Source organism: Sorex fumeus, unplaced genomic scaffold, assembly GCF_029834395.1.
Source record: "Sorex fumeus unplaced genomic scaffold, SorFum_2.1 ptg000006l, whole genome shotgun sequence".
NCBI lineage: Eukaryota > Metazoa > Chordata > Mammalia > Eulipotyphla > Soricidae > Sorex > Sorex fumeus.
In genome coordinates, this window is record NW_026606063.1 from 10,818,885 (window position 1) to 10,840,158 (window position 21,274).

The window sequence follows — 21,274 nt, forward strand, 5'->3', positions numbered from 1 at the left end:
ACTGAATCCTGTTTGGAAGCCAGTGAAGTCATGACCGAACACCTGGACTGTCTCCCCGGCCTCCCAGGACTGCCTTTCTAAAAACTCAGGTTTTTTGGGCCATATCCAACAGTGCTCAGGGTTTCCTCCTGTCTCTGTGCTCAGGGATCACTGCTGGTGCGGCTCAGGGGACCCTGTGTGGTGCCTGGAATTGCCAAGCAAGCGCCCTCCCTGCTGTACTGTCACTCCAGCCCAAGCCCCCTGGCTCCCTTCATTGGGCCACACCTGGCGGTGCTCAGGGAGCACTCCAGGTGGGGCCAGGGGGTGGTGTGTGGTGCCGGGGACTGAGCTGGGGTTGGCCATGGGCACAGTGGGCACCTTAGCCCACCTCTGGCTCTCGGGCCTTCCCGCCTTCTAGTCCACGGTACATGCACAGCTGCTTGGTTTGCTCCACGCTGTGCACGTTCCCTCACCTGCAGGCATGAATGACCTGTTGTTCTCCCTCCCCGGGCCCGGAGCCTCTCCCAAGTCACCGAGGCCTCGGCCCACCTCCTCTCCTCGGGGCTTGCGCTGAAGGAGGCACTGCTCTCCGACACCCACCTGGCCTGCTCCAGACATCCCACAGAAACACGCACAACCTTCCCGCCACAAGGCCCTTTCCCCACACCTCACCTGCCTGCCGAGAAAAGCCTCGTTGATGCTTTAGGGACAAAACACTGGACCAGACCACGGGAAGACACCTAGGCTGACATCCTAGCCAGGCCAGAGACCTGGGCTGACAACCCAACCCAGCCACCGACTTATTTGAGACTTCAAGCACCTTCTTGAGATTCATTTTGCCTATTTGGGGGACATACCCAGCGGTGCTCGGGGACCGTGTGGTGCTGGGGATCGAACAGCAGCCTCACCGCAGTCTCCAGCATGCAAGGCATGCGTTCTAGTCCTCTGAACGACTCTCCAGCCTTGCACGTGACCAATCTAGGTTCGATCAGTGGCATCCCATATGGTTCCTTCAAGCATTGCTAGGAGGGATTCCTGAGTTCAGAGCCAGGAGTAACCTCAGACCATCATGAGTATGACCCAAAAAGCCGAGAGAGAGAGAGAGAGAGAGAGAGAGAGAGAGAGAGAGAGAGAGAGAGAGAGAGAGAGAGAGAGAGAGAGAGAGAGAGAGAGAGAGAGAGAGAGAGGGAGAGGGAGAGAAAAGAGAGGAAGAGAGGGAGAGGGAAAGAGGGAGAGAGAGAGAGAGCGCGAAGAAATGGGATCTGACTTAGAGACACACTTTTCATTTTACAGAGAACAGGGGGATCCCAGCCAGCTGGGGTGAAGGGCCTCGGACCCTGAGGCAGCCCTGGTGCCCTCCAAGGCAGCTTGGGATGGCAGCTCGGGATGGCCTGGGCGGGAGCCCGCGAGAGGGCGGGTCTTGCTGCGGGACCGGGCACTGACTCTCAGGGCTAAGCTGTGCCCCAGCTCCGAGGGGGGGGCGGGCTCCGGCGGCACAGCCCTCGGGCGCGCAGCATCCAACTTAAATTCATTGTATGATACAAAGCCCCAGCACCGAGCTGGCAGCTCCGCATGCAGTTGCCATGGAGACCGGGAAGGATCCTCCAAGGGCGCTGGGTGGCAGAGAGGTGGCAGCCGGCTCCCGGGAAGGCCCGGGAACAGGGCACGCACAGAGGGGCCCTTTGTCCTCCTCCCCCAGCCCCTTCGAACTCCAAGGCGGGAATCAGACAGGCCACGCCTGACCAACTTCATCAAAGGCCAGACACCCGCCCTGCCCGAGGGGGCGCTTAGGCCACGGGACCCCTCCGCTCTCCTCCGGGGGCGATGGCGCAGACAGGAAGCCTGAAGCTTTGGAAACTGGCTCTGCAGTGACTGCAAAGCGAACCAGACACGGTGTAGACTCTTCTAGGCTTCACGCGGGAGAAAGGCAGTGCAGGCTCACGTAAACACAAGCTCACACACGTCCCGGCACCTTCCCCTGCAACAGCCCTGATGCTGCAGAGTGAGAGCGATCAGAGAGAAACACTGTGTAAAAACATGAGGGCAAGGAGAGGAGACACCCCTGCTGCGTGGCTCCTCCAAGCTCTTCTGGAACAATCCCCAGGTGCAGAGCTGGAAGAAGGCCCTAAGCAGCGCCATGTGTGGGCCAAATACCCCCTCAGTGCCCCATATTCCCCCCACCACCAAGAAAAAGAAAACCTCAAGAAAATGCAAATGAATCTGCAGTGACAGGAAATAGATTAGCAGTTAGCTGGGATGAGGAAGAGACACTTGGGGACAGCTCCAAGTGGTCGTGAGTTCGATCCCAGCTCTCCTCATATGCAGGGGATGAGGTCCTGGTGGCACCACCAAGTGTCCCATCCCTGGGCACCATAATCAAGTGTGTGGGAGCCCCCAGTCACCGCAACAACCAAGGGAGGGGGTGACGGTTTGTACTGTGACAGCTGCACAGTGCAAACCTGTGTCTGAAGGCCCCAAGGGCCCCCCGTTACAAACGTGCTGCTGCTTGTATATCAACACAACCACAAGTCGGTTGCACAAGCAACAAAGAACAAAAAGTGTGTCGCGGGATATTGATTTAGAAAAGTGAAAGGCAGGTTTCTTCTTTCTTTTTTTTCCTTTTGGGGTCACACCCCGCGATGCTCAGGGCTGACTCCTGGCTCTGCAGTCAGGAATCACTCCTGGCGGTACTCAGGGGACCATATGGGATGCTGGGAATCGAACCTGGGTCGGCCGCATGCAAGGCAAACGCCCTACCCATTGTGCTATCGCTCCAGCCCCGAAAGGCAGGTTTCTGAGCCGTGGATTTTCCTTATTCCTCGAATATCCTTCCCAGGAATAGCACTCACCAACAGGCGTCAGACTGAATCGCTCTGAGACTCTAATGGCCACTGTGGAGGCCTCACACTAAGCCTTTCCGACCTCGCATCTAAGTCACTCATGGATCCGATCACGGAGTGTCATTTCCAGCTGATACCACACACAGGATTGGGTCTGGACAGGGCCCACGAGCCCTGGGTGCCGGGGTCTGGGTGTGGGGTCGGGAAGGCAGGTGAGAGGGTTCTTCTGCTTGTTTTGTTCTGGGGCTATACTCGGTGCTCGGAGCCCACTCAGCTCTGCGCTCAGGGATCACTCCTGGAAGGGCTCAGGGGACCTCCTGGGTCAGCTGCCACAAGGCAAGCGCTTTCACCCCTGTCCTCTCTCCAGCCCTCACCTGAAGAACGAGAAGGGGTCCAGGGAGCTGTCCATGCGGTGCCCCACGCACCAGCTAAAGCCAGCCCCATGCAGAGTCGGAGGCTTGGCTCTAAAAACCCCAAACAAAAACCAGAAAATTTTTAAAAGGGTTTGGAGAGAAACGTAAGTGCCGCAGTGGTGACCCAAGGTGTCAGGGTCTTCTGGTCAGCCCCGAGATGGCCATGTGGTCACTGGTACATCCACAGGGCTCGGGAGGACGGAATTTGCACCGTGATTCTGGAAGCTTCCCACGGTTTTCCTCATCTGTCTCAGGAAATATACTTATTTGCAGTCTTTTTGCTTGTTCTGGGGTCACAGCCCACAGTGCTCTGGGCTGATTCCTGGTTCTGAGTTCAGGGATCGCTCCTGGCAGGGCTCAGGGGACCTTCTGAGGTACCAGGGATGGAACCCAGGCCAGCTTTTCCCCTGCATCATCTCTCCACCGCCCGCACATGCAGTCGTTAAGAAAAACACTGAAGTAAACACACAGTCGGGGGCAGAATATTCCTCCTTCTTCCCTCCCCTGCCTTTTGCTTTCCTTTTGTTCTTTGAGTCACACCCAGCAATGCTCAGGGCTTACCCCTGGCTCTGCATTCAGGAATCACCCCTGGCAGTGCTCAGGGACCCTATAGGATGCTGGGGACTGAACCTGGGTCAGCTGCATGCAAGGAAAGTGCCCTCCCCACTGTCCTACTCCCTTGCCTGCCTTGTAAGCCAAGGAGGAAAAGCGTAAAATCAGAACTTCCAGTTTTGTCGGGGGAGTCACGTCAGGGAGACCGTGGGGTTCTTCCTGGCTGGGTGGCTTGGTGATCTGAGAATCAGACCCAGATCTCTGGCCTGCACAGCACGGGCCCCAGTCCTTTCCCCAAAGCATCACTTCTGGAGCGAGGTGCGGAGGTTCTGTCGCATGGAGCAGGCTCCTCTCTGTCGTTGATCTGAGGGTTTGACGACGGAGAAATCAATTGGCTGCAGAAACGCTTTCCTCTAGCAACAGAGGAGCAGCTTGGTGACCTGAGCTGGTCTCGCCGAGCTGGATCTAAAACCCAAGACGCGCTCTCTCTGCTCTCACGCCATTTGGCCTGTAATCCTCGAGCGTGCAGCTCGAACCGGATTGCCTAACAGCGCTCTGTGAGGCGCGGGAGGGAGCTAGCTTGAAGCAGGACACTTTTTCCTGGTTCCTGAGGCTCAGCCATCTCTGCCTTTAAGAGAGACAATAACCGAATCTGTGATGTCCCTGTCAAGTTGACAGGTGGGGGTGGAGTGGGGGTTGGGATGGGGAGGGCATCTGCGAACACTGGTGGAGGGACTGGTGTAGATCACGGCTCTTTAATAAAAAGAGAAGAGGAGAGCGAGAGAAGAGAGAGGACGGGAGAGAGACAGACAGAGAGAGAATATAACCTACCTAACAAGCACTCGTTTGAAAGGAAAAAAAAAACCATGATCTCTTACAGGTGACGTGGAATCAAGCTTTCCTAATTCCTTCTTGTTGACCGTGGGGATGAAAGGGGTGGGCAGGGCAGCTGGAAGGCCCTGATGAAGAGGGGAGAATGACGGAGTGGGGAGGGTGGCCCCCATGCCCACCCAGAGCCCCGGCAGCTGAAAGCCTTCCCACTCCGCAATCGCTGCCATGCTTTCGGCCGGACTCCACTGCTGAGTTCTAGCCTCACCTCGAAATTAATCCACGGAAATTTCAGTGGGTTTCATGACTGAAACCTCCAGGCTTTCACAGAATCGGGTTGGGCTACCTCCCCCCATCTCCCTGTACTTCCGAAAACCCTGGCAGTCACACACATGCTCCAAAGTTGCTTCCTAGTTAAAAACTTACCTCCAACTGCATCACCCTATTTAAAATTTTGGACTGGGGTTGGAGCGATAGCACAGAGGGTAGAGCATTTGCACGTAGCCAACCCAAGTTCGATTCCCAGCATCCCATATGGTCCCCCAAGCACTGAGAGGAGTGATTCCTGAGTGCAGAGCCAGGAGTTACCCCTGAGCATCGCCGGGTGTGACCCAAAAAGAAAAAAAATTTTTGGACTTCCTGAAGCATATGGTTGGGAACATGGCCACGCGACATCTTAAACTCTGTAACACTGATAAACCACACCAGACTGGATGGAATGGAATGTAAAAGGCGACCTATCTCAATTAACGAAATATAAAACACACATGGCTTAACCTATAAGAACCTCTTAGTAACAAACATACAAGAGCTTAATGGCTCCATGGTAAGATACAACAATCTTCACTAATTTTCTTCTAAGGAAACATCTTTTGATCATTCTGCTAGCAAATTATTGATAACAAGAAATATAAAATAAATTATTAAGGGTTTGCTATGAGGGCAGGCTTAAGGGGTGGTTGGGAAAATTGGAGACAACGGTGGAGGAAAGGTGTAATGGTGGTGGGGTTGGAGTTCGAATACTGAATGCCTGTAACCAGCACCAACAACTTTGTAAGCCACAATGTTTATATAAAGTGTAAGGGAAAAATATTTTTAAAAAAGTGAAAAAAACTAAAAAAGAAAAGAAAGAAAAGAAGAGGGGAGAATGACAAGGACCAAAGGGAAACCAGCAGGGTGAGATTAGGACTTTGGGCCTCATGAAAGGGACTCAGGAGGGTGACCTGGGCCCCGCCAACCGGACCCCAGAGGAGAGTCACCTCACAGCCTCTCTCCTGTTTCAACAGCCCACACTCCTGGAACACAATAAAGAAATGCTCACACCCCACTACAACCCCCAACTAAAGAAAGGGGACGGAAAAGGGTTCTGTTAGGCAAGGGACACGGTGTCTGGACATTTCATTCAGAGCTCATGAGGCATCACACAAAGATTAGCCCAGCTGGCTGCACCCGGTTCAGTGATGCCACAGACATTTACATGTGCCCTGTCAGCAGAGTTACTATTTACATTTCGGGGACTGGAGATACAGTACAAAGGGTTCAGCCTTGCATGTGGCTGACCCTGGTTTAATCCCAGCACCACAGAGGGTCCCCTAAGTACTGCCAAACATGGCCCCAGAACTCTCTAAAGAAAAATAGTCCTTTGCAAGAGGTCACCAAATGGACACACATAAACAAACTACTACTCTAATGTCTAATTTCCCAAGCAGGAAAGGGAGGGGCAGAAGGACGAAGCCTGCCCAAAGCTCGCAGCGGGTCGGGTCACAGCCATTTGCCTGCCACCATGGGCTGCCAACGCCAGAGAGAGCGAGCGTCTGTGTGTGTCAGAGCCCACCTTGAACTGGGACCAGGCGGAGAGACCCCCTTTACACTGGAAACCATGGACAGCCTTGGACGGTGAGAGCATTTTGGTGGGTGAGGAGTACGTGGGCCCCTAACGTGGATGTCACTAGGGAACCAAGGGGTGTGGGGGATGGGAGGGGAGCGGGCAGCCTCTCAGGGTCCCTGTGCAGTGGGGAGGCCACGGGGACATGGGGAGGCCCACACGGGCAGGCTCAAGTAAAACCATCTTCCTGAGAGCTGGCAGGGAGGGCTGGGTGGTGAGTGCTGGGGGTCAACCAGCGAGAGCTCCAAGCCCACCCTGAGGACCTGAGATGGTGCTCACAGTGGGGACGTGTGACCTGGGGGTTAGGAAGCGAGTGGCTGAGGTGGCCTTTGATTTACCTGCTGTTTTCTTCTGCTTCGGGGCCGCACCCAGTGAGTGGTGCTCAGGGTTGACTCCTGGCTCTGTGCTCAGGGATCAGTCCTGGCAGGGCTCAGGGGAACATATGCAGTGCCAGGGATTGCACCAGGTTGGCAAGTGCCCTGACCATTGGACTGAGTGTGAGTTGACCGCAACAGCCTGCTGTGAACGGCCCTGGTGGAGGATCCTGCAGGCGGGGCCCCAGAGGGAATTCCTTCCTTCCGGTGCTGCCTCCAGACTGGGGGGCGGGGAAGGGCACTAGGTCAAGGTCACCTCACACGCTGAGGATAAGAGCCTGTGTAGGGGGACCCTGGGTCTCTGGTTGGGGGCAGCCATCTCCAGTGTGGCACAGGGGACCCCCGGGCCCGCCAAGAAGCGGGTCTGCACATCTGCACTGTGCGATGACCCTCCCACTTCCTGTCCTGCTGAGTGACAGTGCCCCTGGGGAGCCATGGGGACAGCAGGGACCTCAGGACGTCCGGGGGCTGCAGGCCCCCACTGGGGGATCCGTGGGTTGTAAATAGAAGCGAATGTCTGAGATCGGTAATGGCAGGGCGGCCCCACACTGTTCTGGGGGGGCTGTGACGCTGGCCGGGCGCTGGCCAGGAAGCAGCCCATTCAGCAGCCGGGACGCGCCACCTGCCACTGCTAGACTCATCAGGGAACGTTCCCAAACACACAGCTCGGGAGAGGCAGTGAGGCCGGGGAGACTGTACAGCGGGTAGGGTGTTAGCCTTGACGCAGATGACCTGGGTTCAAGTCCCGGGATTCCACAAGGTCCCCCAAGCCTGCCAGGCGTGATTCCTAAGTAACCAGGAATAAGCCAGGAGTAACTCCTGAGCACTGCCGGGTGTGACCCAAAATGCAAAAAAAGAAAGGGTGTCCAGAAACTGGGATTTCACTGGCCTGGGGTGAGCCCGGAACACCTGTATTTGTTTGTTTGTTTGTTTAATTGAATCACCAGGAATTACAAAGTTATTCATGATTGAGTTTCAGATGTACAATTTCCACCACATTCATTTCACTGCAATCTGATTCATTTCACTGCAATCTGATTTGACACATTCCCTTCCCTCCACCAGTACCCACCGTCTCGCCCACACCCCGGCCTGCTTCTCTGACAGGAACTTTTTCCTTATCCTCTTTTCCTACTACGCACTGTGGCTTACAGTGCCGTTACTGGGAGGGTTTCACGCATGTCACCTGACCTCCTTTCAGCACCCAGTCCTCGCCCACAGTACCCACGTCCCTGTCACAGGGGTCCCTTCCCTGACCTGTCCCCTCCCCCGCAGCACTGGCAAGCTTCCTACTAAGGACCAGTCCTCCTGCTCCTCGTTTCAACTGCTTTTGGGCGTTAGTTTTTCCCCTACTGTGTTTCTTTCCATCCCGCATGAGTGAGATCATTTATTCTGTGGACACTTGTATCCCTGTTCTTATTTGGGGGAACCACACGTGGCACTGCTCAGGGGCTACTTCTAGCTCTGTGCTCAGGAGTGACCCCTGGCAGAAGTCTGGGGACCGTGTGTGGTACCAGAAACTCCACCATCTATGGGGTGCAGGGATAGAATCTGTTTTGGTCACGTGCAAGGCAAATGCCCTACCCACTATACGACCCCTCCAGCCCCAGGGGTGCTTTTTATTATGTGAGATTAGATACCAACAAAAGACTACATGTAACCTCCAGTCGGTTGATCAGAATAATACTAAAAGGCCCCAGGACACCCCCTGAAATGAGGAAACTGTGGGTACTCCTGGTTCCCCACTCCCCCTCCCCCTGGGAGCTCTTTCTTCAGCGGAATCTGCACCCCCAGAAACCCAGCTAAATTTAGGCCTGGGGAGGGGGGAGGGGCCAGACTCCACTGTGTAGGGGTGGATGGGGGCCAGAGGGAGGGCGGGAGAAGGTCGTCTGGGGTGAGCGAGAGCCCGGAGACACGAGCGACACAGAGTCAGACGCCGCAGGGAAGCAGGCTTGCAACGGTCCTGGTGGCCACTGCCACTTGGACAATAGTTAGGGGGTGTGCTTCAAGGCCCCCCTTGGATCTGTAAGACAGGACCGAGAGGCGAACTTGATCTCCCCACCCCCAGGCTGATCCCCCAGAGCCCCTCCCTGGGGCTATTACTCTGCTCACAGCCAGACGCTCCAGCCAATCACCTGCCACCTTTCTTAGAAGGTTCTAAGTAGGTCGGCACTGGCCACCAGCACCTACAGCCCCTGTGAATAATTAAACCCGCTGCACCAGGACTCAGTACCGCAACGGGAGCTGCATGGAGGGGACGAGGAAGCCCCAAGAGTCAGCTGAGGGGCGTCCAGATATGGAAGGGAAGGGGTCAGGGCAGGACGCCTGTGGTTGGGAGGCCTGGGATGGGCCCGGACAGGGTCTACCACAGGAGACCGGGGCAGACCAACCTGAGGCCAGGGCGCAAGGCAGGTTATGGGGCCCCGCAGGGAAGGGAGAGAAGGGAGACCCATGGAGCTGGAACCATAGCACAGTGGAGGGCGCTGGCCTTGCGCACGGTCACGTGGGTTCGATCCCTGGCACCCCACATGGTCCCCTGAGCACTGCCAGGAGGGATCCCTGAGAGTAGAGCCAGGACTAAGCATCCCTGAGCATCCCTCTTTTGTTACCCAAAAGCCAACAAATAAATAAATAAAAAGGAAAAAAGAAAAGGCTAAAGAAAGAAGGAAGCTGTTGCGGCCATATCCACTGCCAGGGCAACTTGGGGTCTTTCAGTACACGAGTGCCCACATCTAGGACCCTGACGCAGGCCCAGGTGCCAGGGGTGGTCTCAGTCGGTTGCCACTGGCTGCATCTTGCCGTCTGCATCTTGCCTCCGAGTTTTCCAGAGCAGCTGGGGAGTTTCCCGGCTATAAAAAGCCCCAGTCTCCCGGGAGAGAACCTCCCTCCTGGCTAATGAGGCCCGACAGCCGGCCGCAGGGAGGGAGACAAAGAGGACAGGCCGGCAGACGGCACAGGGACAGTGTGGCAGCCAGCCCAGGACGGAAGGCCACCCTGGGCCGGGGCACGCGAGGGGCGGAGAGGCTCTGAACCAGAGCGTCACTCGCTGCCCGGAGAGTCTGAGGCAGCAGACGGCGGCGACATTCCGGGCAGGTCGCATGGATGGACCCCATGGCCCGCACCCCGCCTTGGGGACAGCCAGGCGGGAGAGTGCAGAGGCCAGGAGATGGGGTCCAGAGCGGGGACGTCCAGGTCAGTGCCCCCCCGCCCCTGGCCTCCGGAGAGAGGAGATCAGTGCCACGAGGACAGGCAGGTAGAGCAACGACACGATGACGGAGTCCCTCCAGCGGTGCAGATGAGACACAAAGCCAACCCGAGGGACCCGTCGACGACAGTCACCATGTCGCCAACGGGCCCGTGGCGGACACGGCAGAACCACAGACTCCGACACAGTTTCCATTCCTTATCACTGGTGTTGGGCAACGCCTGGCAGCGCTCAGGGCTCACTCCGGGCGGGGTTCAGAGGATCACCTTCGGGACCAGGGGCTGAACTGGGTCAGTCACTTAAAGCTGCGTCCTGACCCCACCCCTCCCCTGCACTATCCCTCTGGCCTGGGACTTTGACACTTTAAAATGGGGAGGAAGAAGCCAGGAGGAGACAGTATGGGTGAGGGTGAGGCATGCCCCCCAAACTAAGTCTGAGTTTCGGAACCACAGTGTCCCCTGAGCACCACAGGGCACCCCAGGAGTGCCCAGCACCACAGGGCCCGAGCTAAATGATGACCTCATTGGCCATGAATGGCCAGTGGGGCTCCCAGGGCCCCTGAACACTGCTAGGAGGTCCCTATGTTGAAAAATTGGGGGAAACTACCTGAGTTCGATCCCCAGCACCCCATATGGTCCCCGAGTCCCTCCAGCAGTGATTCCTGCGTGCAGAGCCAGGAGCAAGTCCTGAGCGCCACCGGGCATGGCCCCCAAAGAAGGGAGGGTGGGTAAAAATAAATAGAATAGGCAAGTATGTGAATTATAAATTACATCCCATTAAACTTGTAATTTTCCTTTGGGGAACAGGGGGTTTGGACACCAGCAGTGTTCAGGGATGAAACACGGGTCTCCGGCAGCCGAATCCCTGACGCTGAATTTGCTAATGTGATGATTCTTCAGACTCAGAAGTCAGTACTGTGGGGGGCAACCATCCCTGGGGGCACAGTGAGGGGCAGAGGGCGCGGGGGGAGCTCCTGGGTGCTGGGAAGGCCTGGAGGTCTCCATCCCGTGCTGGTCACAGGGAATATCTGATGGGAAAACTGGGGTTCATTCTTTTCTTTTAAATTTTTATTTTTGGTTTTTGAGCCACACCCGGCAAAACTCAGGCTCTGCAACCAGGAATTACTCCTGGCAGTGCTCGGGGGACCATCCAGGATGTCAGGGATCACACACACTTGGGTCACCAGGCAAGCGCTCTAACTGATGGACTATCTCTTCAGCATAAGAGGCCACGTCCTGCCAAGCGAATCTGAACAAGGGACTTGTGACCCTGAAGATGCCAGCCCAATCCCTGCGTCCTGAAATGGAAGCACCGCCGAGTGGAGACCATGGGCCAATGAGCCATTCACTCCTTCCTGGGCGGCGCTCAGACCCGCCTCGGGCCAGCCCTGGGAACACAAGGCCTGGTGAGAAATGCAGGAGGGTGACAGCCCCTGGGCAGGCTCTGGGCCTCCAGGGAGGGGAAAGCACCCACTGGCCGTGTCATTCCCTCCCAATTCATCCACTCTGCAGGTCTGAATGTGGGTATTTTGCATTAGGGGAAACAGCAACAGACACCAACTCGGAACTGCTCCATCTGTCCGGGGTGACTCCCTCCCTCTTTCAAGCTGTCTTTTAAGATTGCAAACAGGGCCAGAGGCTAGGACAGGGGGAAGGCAATTGTCCTTTATGTAGTCAATCCACAGTCATCCCTGAGCCAAACAAACAAACAGATAATAAAAATGAACAAGGGCTAAGGAAAGACAGGTTTGCCCGTGTCTCTCATTTCTGCCACTAAAACCACCCCGGAAAGGGCTTTTGTGCTTATTCGGGGGGCCATGCCTGGCTATGCCCAGGGCTTACTCCTGGCTCTGCCCCTGGCGGGGGGGGGGTGTTCAGGGACCCTATTTGGTGTTGGGGATCGAAGCAGAGTACGCTGCTTGTAGAATAAGCACTTCCCCCACTCTCCCAGCTCTCTCCGGTCTGCATTTATTTATTTATTTTCCACCATCCTCAGGGAATTAATTTCATTTATCATGCACAGAGGAGGCCAGCAAACCAAACTCCACATAACAAACGCCGGCAAACACTTCTCCCACCAGGTCTGTGACGCGTGACGTCAAAACAGAGCTGTCAAAGCAGGGCTGAGGCGGTGGCACAGTGGCAGAGCCTCTGCCTCGATGGGTTGAGGCCCTGGGCTCAATCCTGGGCACTGCAAAGTGATAAACACATCACATCAGGTCCCTGCCCAGGAGACGGCTAAGTGCGTTATGGAAGAAACGGCCCCTAGCCCACCATCGAGGAAACCTGGCCTGAAATCTCCTAGGTCAGTTGCCCCAATGCCTTTAGCCCGCCATCCCAGCCTTTCAGCCAGACAGCGGGGTTGGGGGGTACCCCCCCACTTCCCCTCCACTCATGCCCATGAGCCTCAGAAAGAGAAGGTCCAGGAGAGGCCCAGGGCGCGTGTGCTACCTTTGTGCCGTGGTAGAAGTCGTCCACGCACGTGGCATTCATGAAGGTCTGGTGGAAGTGGGTGCTGGTGTCGATGCCGCCAGGGATGACCAGCTTCCCGGTGGCGTCGATCACCTTGGCGCCACCGGGGATCATGAGCTCGCGGCCCACCTGCTGGATGATGCCATTCTCGATGTAGACGTCGGCCTCGTGGGTGCAGTCATCGTTCACCACCTTGCCCCCCTTGATGAGAATGCGCACGCTGGCGGAGTTGGCGAGCATGGTCCTGCGGGCGAGGGAGAGATGGGGCGGACGTCAGGGCCAGGGGCAGCCGGCAAGCAGGGGCCAGGGGAGGATGAACGTCCCCACCGCATGGGGACGAGGGTCCCCAGTCAGCCAGGATCCCAAGCCACCCCTTGACCTCACCACAGCCTTTCTGGCACTCAGGACACACTGGCAGGAAGCGGGAGGGAGCACAGATTGGGATTCAGCTGCCCCCAAAGCTGTCTGGGTTCTAAGGTGTCTTAATCTGTTCCCCCAAACAACCGGAGGGGACCTCTGTTGGCAGCACGCTCGAACTGCCGAGGAAGGAACTGGAGCTCAGGGGGTTGCATCGACCCTGACGCGTGTGCAGTGTCCACTCAACACTTGTTCCTGAAGGTGTCAGGGCCTCCTGGGCCGTGTCCCAGGTCTCCAAATCCTTCCAAGCTCACTCTCAGTGATGCAAAGTACCCCGGCTTTGCCCATTCTGCACCAAAGCCCCCTCCCCTCTCCAGTGACACGCGCTTTCAGCAGCTTTGGACAAGGGCGAGGTCTCTGGATTTGGAGACAAGACTGTGCAACCTTTTATGTGGCTGGCCCTGGTTTGATCCCTGGCACTTCAGGGTCCATTGAGCACCACTGGGTATGGCCCTAAAGATCCCCCAAACAATCCTCCCTCCATTAACGGGACCTGGCGGTCCTGTTCATTCCCGGCCTCACAGGGCTGGATCAACACCTCATCCTCAGGCCCTGGCATGGGACTGCAGACTGAGTTAGCCAAACATTGCCAGGAGGGGTGCTGGGACTCCTGATCACTGCTTGGCAGATAGGCTCCAGCCTCCTCCCCCCAATTTCCAGTTTAAATTTATTTTTGGTGATGCCAGGGAGCAAACTGAGGTTTCCTGCATGCAAGACATATACTTGACCATTGAGCCACCTCTCTGTTTTTTTTTTTTTTTCTGATGAGCTTTCAAATGATGCCTGGGCTCAAGCCCCACCCCAAAATTCAGATTGATTCTGAACTCTCGATTCAGAATCTAGAGAATTCTTATTACAGGCTTCAGAAGAATGAACACCCAGCTCTTTCCAAAAAGCAGGAGTGAAGGAAACCTTCCCAAGTCCTTTCATGAAGCTAATTCTACTCTAACATGAAAGCCAGATAAAAACTGCAAATAAAGAGCGCGAGAGTGTTTGCCTCATGAATGTAGATACAGATCAAGCAGCATCTGGCAAGGTGGAGAGGCTCAGAACCAAGCAAGAGGGATTGATTCCAGGGATGAAAGGCTGAGCCAGGAGCTGACAATCAGTCAATGAAATTCACTGTATTAATAGTCCACAGAATAAAAATCTTTCCTATAATTTCCTATGCAGAAAAAGCACTTGACAAAATTCATACCCAATTCATAACCAAAATGTCCAGAAAAGTAGGAATAGATGTTAATTTCTTCTTCTTGAAAGACAACAACAAAACCCTCCAGTTACCGTCAGAATTGATGGAGGCTAGAATGAGTTCCTTCCGAGATAGGGAGCCAGGCAAGGATGTTCACTCTTACCACTGACAACATCAGGAAAGGAATTAAAAGGCTTCTCAGGCTGGAGCGATAATACAGCGGGTAGGGCACTTGTCCTGCACGCAACCAACCCGGGTTCGATTCCTAGGATCCCATAAAGTCTCCCAAGCACCAACCCAGGTCTGATCCCTGAAATTCCATATGGTCCCCAAAGCACTGCCAGGAATGATCCCTGAGCACCGCCAATGATGGTCCCAAAACAATAAAAACAACAACAACAACAAAAAAAATGTTAGTTAAAAGGGACAAAAACTTGTCCCTTGAACTGACGAGACAGTGTAGTGGCTAGGGCACTTGTCCAGGAGGCCAACTTGGGTTCAACCCTGGCCCCACACAGGGTCCCTGGAGTCCTGAGCACTGCCAGGCATGGCCCCCAAACCAAAACCAACAGTCTGTCTCATTACCTTTAGTATTTTCTATACAGACCATTAGATCTGTATAGAAAATCCTAAAGAATCTACAAAAAAAATTCCTAGAACTGTCAATTCAGCAAGGTCACAGACACAAGAATAAAATTACCATTTTTTTTAAGTACTAGCAAAGAGTGTATGTGGGAAGCTGGGAAAGTGGGGTGAGGGGAGCCCAGATCACAGAGGCTGAAACATGGAATTTCTCCTGAGGCACAAGTCTAAGCCAACACAGACTGAAGCTGCAGGCAGAAGACTACAAAACGCTGCGAGGAATTCGTCATAGCTTGAAGCAAGCAGAGAGACACACACCACTTTCGTGAACTGCAAGAGCTAAACTGCCCCAAGCTGACACACACGGGACCTATCGGAGTCTCAGTGACACTTTCACAGAGGCAAGTTAACTGTCAAAGTGGATGTGTCAGGGCAAGGAAACAAGAAGAGCCACCACAATTTTGACCAAGAATAAATAAATAAAATGGAAGAATCCTGCTCTCTGCCAGCATTCTGGGATAGGAGGCGCCCAACCAGTGAATCAAAAAATTGGGCACTCCTTGGGAATAAATCCCAGAGAGGCAAAAAAGTATAGCCGAAGTGACATCTGCACTTGTTTGTTCATTGCAGCACTCTTTACAACAGCCAGAATCTGGAAAAAACCTGAATGCCCGAGAGCAGATGACTGGTTAAAGAAACTTTGGTACATTTACACAATGGAGTACTATGTAGCTGTTAGAAAAGATGAAGTCATGAAATTTACATACAAGTGGTACTACATGGAAAGTATCATGTTAAGCAAAATGGGTCAGAAAGAGCGGGATAGACACAGAAAGATTGATTCATCTGGGGAACATAAGGCAACAAAAAGGGAGACTAACACCCAGGAGTGGCCGAGATTAGTACCAGGAATTCTGCTCCATGACTTGGAGGCCAGCCACATATACTAGGGGAAAAGGAAGCTCAGATAGAGAAGGGAGCACCAAATAAAGGGTGTTGGGAGGATCCTCCCAGGGTGGGAGAATCATGCTGAAAGTAGACTATAGACCAAACATGATTGCCACTCAATGCCTCTCTTGCAAACCAGAGCACCCAAAAGGAGAGAGAGAGAACAAGGGGGAATGCCCTGCCACAGAGGCAAGGTGGGAAGGGGGTGATGGGGGATGGGAGGGATGCTGGGACCCGTGGTGGTGGAGGATGGGCGCTGGTGGAGGGATGGGTACTTGATCATCGTGTGACTGAAACCCAAGCACAAAAATTTGTAAGTCTATAACTGTACCTCATGGTGTTTCACTAAAAAAAAAAAAAAAAACTGGGCTGCGGAGACAATACAGGGTCGAAAGCAGTGGCCCTGCATGTAGCCATGCTGGTTTGAATCCCCAACACCACAAAGCGTCCCCTGCATGCTGCCTGGAGTGACCCTGAGCATGGCTGGGCGTCAGATGCCCCTTCTCTCCTATACTAAAGAAACACAATCAAAATGGTTAAGGTGACGGGCAGGAATCCAATTCCACATTTTTTTTTTCTGGGATTGCTGGCAAAACTTGGCCCCCTTCCGTGCTTTTTTTCTGAGACAACAAATCTCTCTCTCTCTCTCTCTCTCTCTCTCTCTCTCTCTCTTGCTTTTTGGGTCACACCTGGCAATGCACAGGAGTTACTCCTGGCTCATGCATGCAGGAATTACTCCTGACAATGCTCAGGGGACCATATGGGATGCTGGGAATCGAACCCTGGTCAGCCGCATGCAAGGCAAATGCCCTACCCGCTGTGCTATTGCTTCAGCTCCACAACAAATCTCCCTTAAGGGTGCTTGATATCTTTTTCTCATCTGCATCATTACATTCCGTCCGCCCTCGGCAGTACGGGAAGGTTCTGTGATGACAAAAAGGCCCCAGAATCACTAAAGGCAGAGCTCTCCCTTAAGGGGGGGGGGGGTACCACACCCTGCAGGGCTACTCCTGGCTCTGTGCTCACTGGCGGTCCTATCTTTTGGACAGAAGCGAGCTTGGTGCCTGCGCACAGATCCTGCTGCTGGGTTGGCCACCTGCCAAGGTGAGTAGCCGGGGTGCGAGGCAGTGGCCGCTGCATCCTCCACTGAGTCCACTGCGCATACTGGACCTGCTACCCTTCAGGAGCCTCAGGTGCTGGGAACAGGCCTGGTGGCCGGGAGTGGGTCGGCACCGCCCCTGAGAGTCGCATGGGAAGGCAGTTCCTGTGGAGTTCTGCTCCCTGAAGGGGCACTCCAGGTCCTGGTGGGGAGCAGTGGGGGACCCCCATCACAGCCTATTGTCTGAAGCAGGAGGGAAAGGGCACATGTGTCAGGACATCTTTGTCCTCAGCCCTGACGACACAATGACCAGGAAATGAGTTTAGTTCTCAGGGGAGGGACGCGGGTGCTGGGGCCAGAGGAAGCCTGAGCAGCCCCCAAGGTGCAGGGTCTCTCCCAGGACAAGGCCGGGGGCCTGCGCGCCCACGGAAGAGGGAACGGGGGGCCTGAGGGAGCTGCACGTCTGGGCCTCGCACAAACACGCGCCTTTTCAAAGGAACCTGACTCATCTGCACATTGCTTCACTGGTCTTTGGGCCACAGCCAGCAGTGCTCAGGAGCTGCTCCCAGCTCAGTGCTCACGGGTCATTTCTGCTGGTTCTTGGGGGACTGTGTGTGTGCTGGAAGTAGAACCCAGGCCTCCTGCACACGAAGCCTGTGCTCAGCTTTTCAGAATCCCTCCAGACCTTCAAGCTTTGAGGGGGGAATTGGGAATATAATCCCATTTTCCTAATTCGCTGTGTGGTCATCTGGAAATGTTGATACCAGCGCTTGCCTATTAATCCAGACCATCGGGAATCCAGGTCATGGGAGCGAACGGGGCTTCCTGGGGTTATTCCTGTCCAAGTTTTGTTGCTGGAATTCAAAGTTAAAAATGTCTTTTTCAGAGGCCGGAGAGATAGTACAGTGGGGAGAGGGCATTTGCCATGCACAAGGCCAATCCAGGTTCGGTCCCTAGCATCCCACACAGACCCCCCCGGGAGCACTGCCAGGAAGTAATTCCTGAGTGCAGAGCCAGAAGGGACCCCTGAGCACTGCTGGGTGTGGCCTCACCCCAAAAATGAAACAAAACAAAAGTGTCTTATTCAACCAAAATAAGGGCGATGCTGTTTTAATCAAGTCATGAAAAATTTGAAACAGAAGATTCAGTTCCCACACCTGGATAGAGCAGGGAGGAGACAGGTCCACAGGGATCGCTTCTGCGCACACATTCTTATTATGCTGATTGGAATTCCACGCAAAGTTTGGCAACAAAATGTTCTCTTTAAAACAAAAAAAAACATTTTTTTAAAAATTTCTATCCCTTAAGTTTTTTTTTCCCCCCTTGGCTGGGTAGGGCTTGAGCAGCCAGGGGGGTCAACTCTCAGTGGTACTCAAGGCTTACTCCTGGCTCTGAGTTCAGGGAACACTCCTGGTGGGATCCAGGGACCACACGGGGTGCAGGGGATCAGTCCCAGGTCAGCCGCATGCAAGGCAAGTGCTTACCTGCTGTTTCATCTCTCTGGTCCCCCCAAATGTTCTCTTTAATATCCACGCCCTGAACAAGTTTTTCCTTCAGATTGAAAATAAGGGTATCGGGGTGCAGGTGGAACCTGGAGCCCCCTTAGTTTCCCTGGGAACTGGTGAAGCCGAATGCAGCTTGGCTTAGTTACCAAGACGGGGCTAGAGAGGCTAATGAAAGGACACTGGCCTTGTACGTTCACCGTGATAAGGGACCTGAAAGGGAGGTCACTCAACAGGTAGCACGTAGTTGCATTCCTGAGTTTGATTCCCTGATTCCCTGGCAGCCCCCGTGCCCACCCGGCTACACTGGGGGCAGCCCGACTGCCCATCCCCCACCCACCTCTCACCCCGCCCCACATGAATGTGAAGAATAGCTGGGAGTGATCCCTCCCAAGAATGCTAGAATCCCAGGGCTGGCCACAGCACAGCGGGCAGGGCGTTTGCCTTGCATGCAGCTGACCCAGGTTCAATCCCCAGCACCCCATAAGGTCACCCAAGCACCAGTAAGAGTAATCCTGAGTGTGGAGCCAGGAGTAAGCCCTGAGCATTGCTGGGTCTGGCCCCCCTCCCCACGCCCCTCCCTGCCCCATGCAAAAGAATGCTAGGCTCCAGAAATGGAGCGAGATGGAAGAGCGTATGACGGGGAAGGATGAGGCCCGTCCCAGCCCAGTCCCCAGCACGTCCCTCTCCCTGAAGAGAATGCCGGGTTTAGTTCTCTAAACCATACAGCTAAGGGGGCCTTGCAGGGGTGAGGCTGGGAATTCCATTCCGGGTGCCCCTCGCACTGGGCGTGGTTCCATGACAGAGCGTGTGATCACCCGCACACAACAGCCAGGTGTGTGCCGGCATCGAAATGCAAGAACGCGTCCCCAGTAGTGCCACAGTTCTACAAGAGGCTCACCCCACGCCCACCCTGGGGGCACAGCAGCGCCCCCCAGCAAGAACGACAGGAGAACATGGCAAGCACCGTGCTCATGAGCAAGATACCCACAAACAACACGTGTGTGTATTGCGCACACTTGTGTGTGTATGTATATGTTTGTATGTGTACGTGTGTACACGTGTGTACATGTATGTGTGCATATATGTGTAGGTCCATGTGCGTATTTGTGTATGTGGGCATTTGTGTGTGTGCGTTTGTGTGTGTGCATGCACACATTTGTGTGTGTGCATGTGTGCGTTTGTGTGTGTGCATGTGTATGTGTGTGCAGGTGTATGTGTGCATGTATGTGTGTACCTGTGTGTGTGTGTGTGTGTGTGTGAGGTGAGCACACGTATGACCCCTGGTCATCACAACCAGTCCAACCAAGGCTAGGGAATTCCCAAAGAAAGTCAGCTACAGGTTATACATGGTCTCAAATCTATTTGTAATCTCAAGGAGAACATTTTTTATACACATTTGTAAGTTCTCCCGATCATCTTGTGATCTGTGAGATGTAATACAAAGGGATTCTGAGGGCGGTGAGTGACATAAGTCAACGCAAGCCAGGGATCCCAGGAAATCAGCCCAGAGGGTTCTTGGCTCCCACTCAATATTTGTAGGATAAAGAATAAATGCAGGGCTGGAGAGATAGCACAGCGGGTAAGGTGTTTGCCTTGCATATGGCCGACCTGAGTTCGATTCCCAGCATCCCATATGGTCCCCTGAGCACCGCCAGGAGTAACCCCTGTGCACCGCCAGGTGTGACCCAAAAAGAAAAAAAAAAGAATAAATGCAACATGGCGCTGGAGAGATGGCACAGTGGGTAGGGCGTTTGCCTTGCACGCGGCCAACCCGGGTTCGATTCCCAGCATCCCATATGGTCCCCTGAGCAGTGCCAGGAGAAACTCCTGAGTGCAGAGCCAGTAGTAACCCCTGTGCATCGCCAGGTGTGACCCAAAAAGAAAAAAAGTGCAACCAGGTTTTATCTAGGGGGTGATATTTTCTTTCTTTTTGCTTTTTGGGTCACACCCAGTGATGCACAGAGGTTACTCCTGGCTCTGCACTCAGGAATTACCCCTGGTGGTTCTCAGGGGACCAAATGGGACTCTGGGAATCAAACCCGGGTTGGCTTCCTGGAAGGCAAACGTCCCACCCATTGTGCTATCTCTTCAGCCCCCTAGGGTGATTTTTTTTTTTTTAGAGAATCAGATACCTTATCAGATAGTTTTCCTTTTTTTTTTTTTTTTTTTTTAAACTTTTGGGTCACACTCAGTGGTGCTCGGGGCTTACTCTGGCTCTGGGCTCAGGGCCCACCCCTGGTGGTGCTCAGAGGACTGTGTTGTGTTGTGGATAGAGCCCAGGACAGCTCTGTGCAAGGGTCTGACCCACTGTACTATCTCTCGGGCCCCATCAGCTGGTGTTAGACCAGCAAGCTGGGCAATGAATTCACGCGGAAGGTGCTGGAACTGAAAGCCACATGTAGGCGAGTTCTGGCCTGGCCTCCTACAGTCAGCGTCCGGTTTCTGGCTAGAGCCAGTGATCAGTGACTGAGCCAAACCCAGTGCCCGGCTCCTCACGTCTGAGCCACTCACCAGCGCCAGACTGCGGGCACTGAGCAGAAAGTAAGGGCCCATCTTAAGAGGATGGGAGAGGTTTTACAAAAGACAGGATGATCAGGGCTAAAAAGAGAGGACAGTGGGGAGGGTGCTGGCCTTGCGTATGATACCCAGATTCAATCTCTGGCAACCCACAGGGTTCCCTGAGCATCGCCAGGAGTAATTCCTGAGTGCAGAGCCAGGAGTTATCTAAGCATCACAAGGTATGGCCCCAAGCCAGAAATATATTTAAAAGATAAATAAATAAACGACAAGATTGCACTCAGTGGTGCCAGGGATTAAACCGGGGTGAGCCGCATGCATGGTGAGTGCCTTAACTCCTGGACTCTCTCTAGCCCAGAAGGACTTCGTGGCCATGAGACAGCCTTGAAAGGCAGTTTGCTAAGGGCTGAGTGTTGCCTTCCCCATCATCTGCCAATGCCTCACTTCAGGGGGCACCTGTGGAAGAA

At 54.4% G+C, this 21,274-nt stretch overlaps 2 protein-coding genes across 2 annotated transcripts in view; one reads left to right on the forward strand and one right to left on the reverse strand.

Annotated features, from left to right (window-relative positions):
• The window catches only part of PREB (prolactin regulatory element binding), a 247,032-nt gene that overhangs the window by 195,578 nt on the left and 30,180 nt on the right, over positions 1-21,274 (forward strand). The gene's annotated exons all lie outside the window — the stretch shown is intronic.
• Positions 1-21,274, reverse strand: part of DPYSL5 (dihydropyrimidinase like 5) — a 74,990-nt gene that overhangs the window by 24,756 nt on the left and 28,960 nt on the right. Inside the window, exon 2 of the mRNA XM_056126043.1 lies at positions 12,527-12,791. Within this exon, the coding sequence (XP_055982018.1) occupies positions 12,527-12,787 (261 nt within the window). The 5' untranslated portion in view covers positions 12,788-12,791. The remainder of the gene's footprint in view (positions 1-12,526; positions 12,792-21,274) is intronic.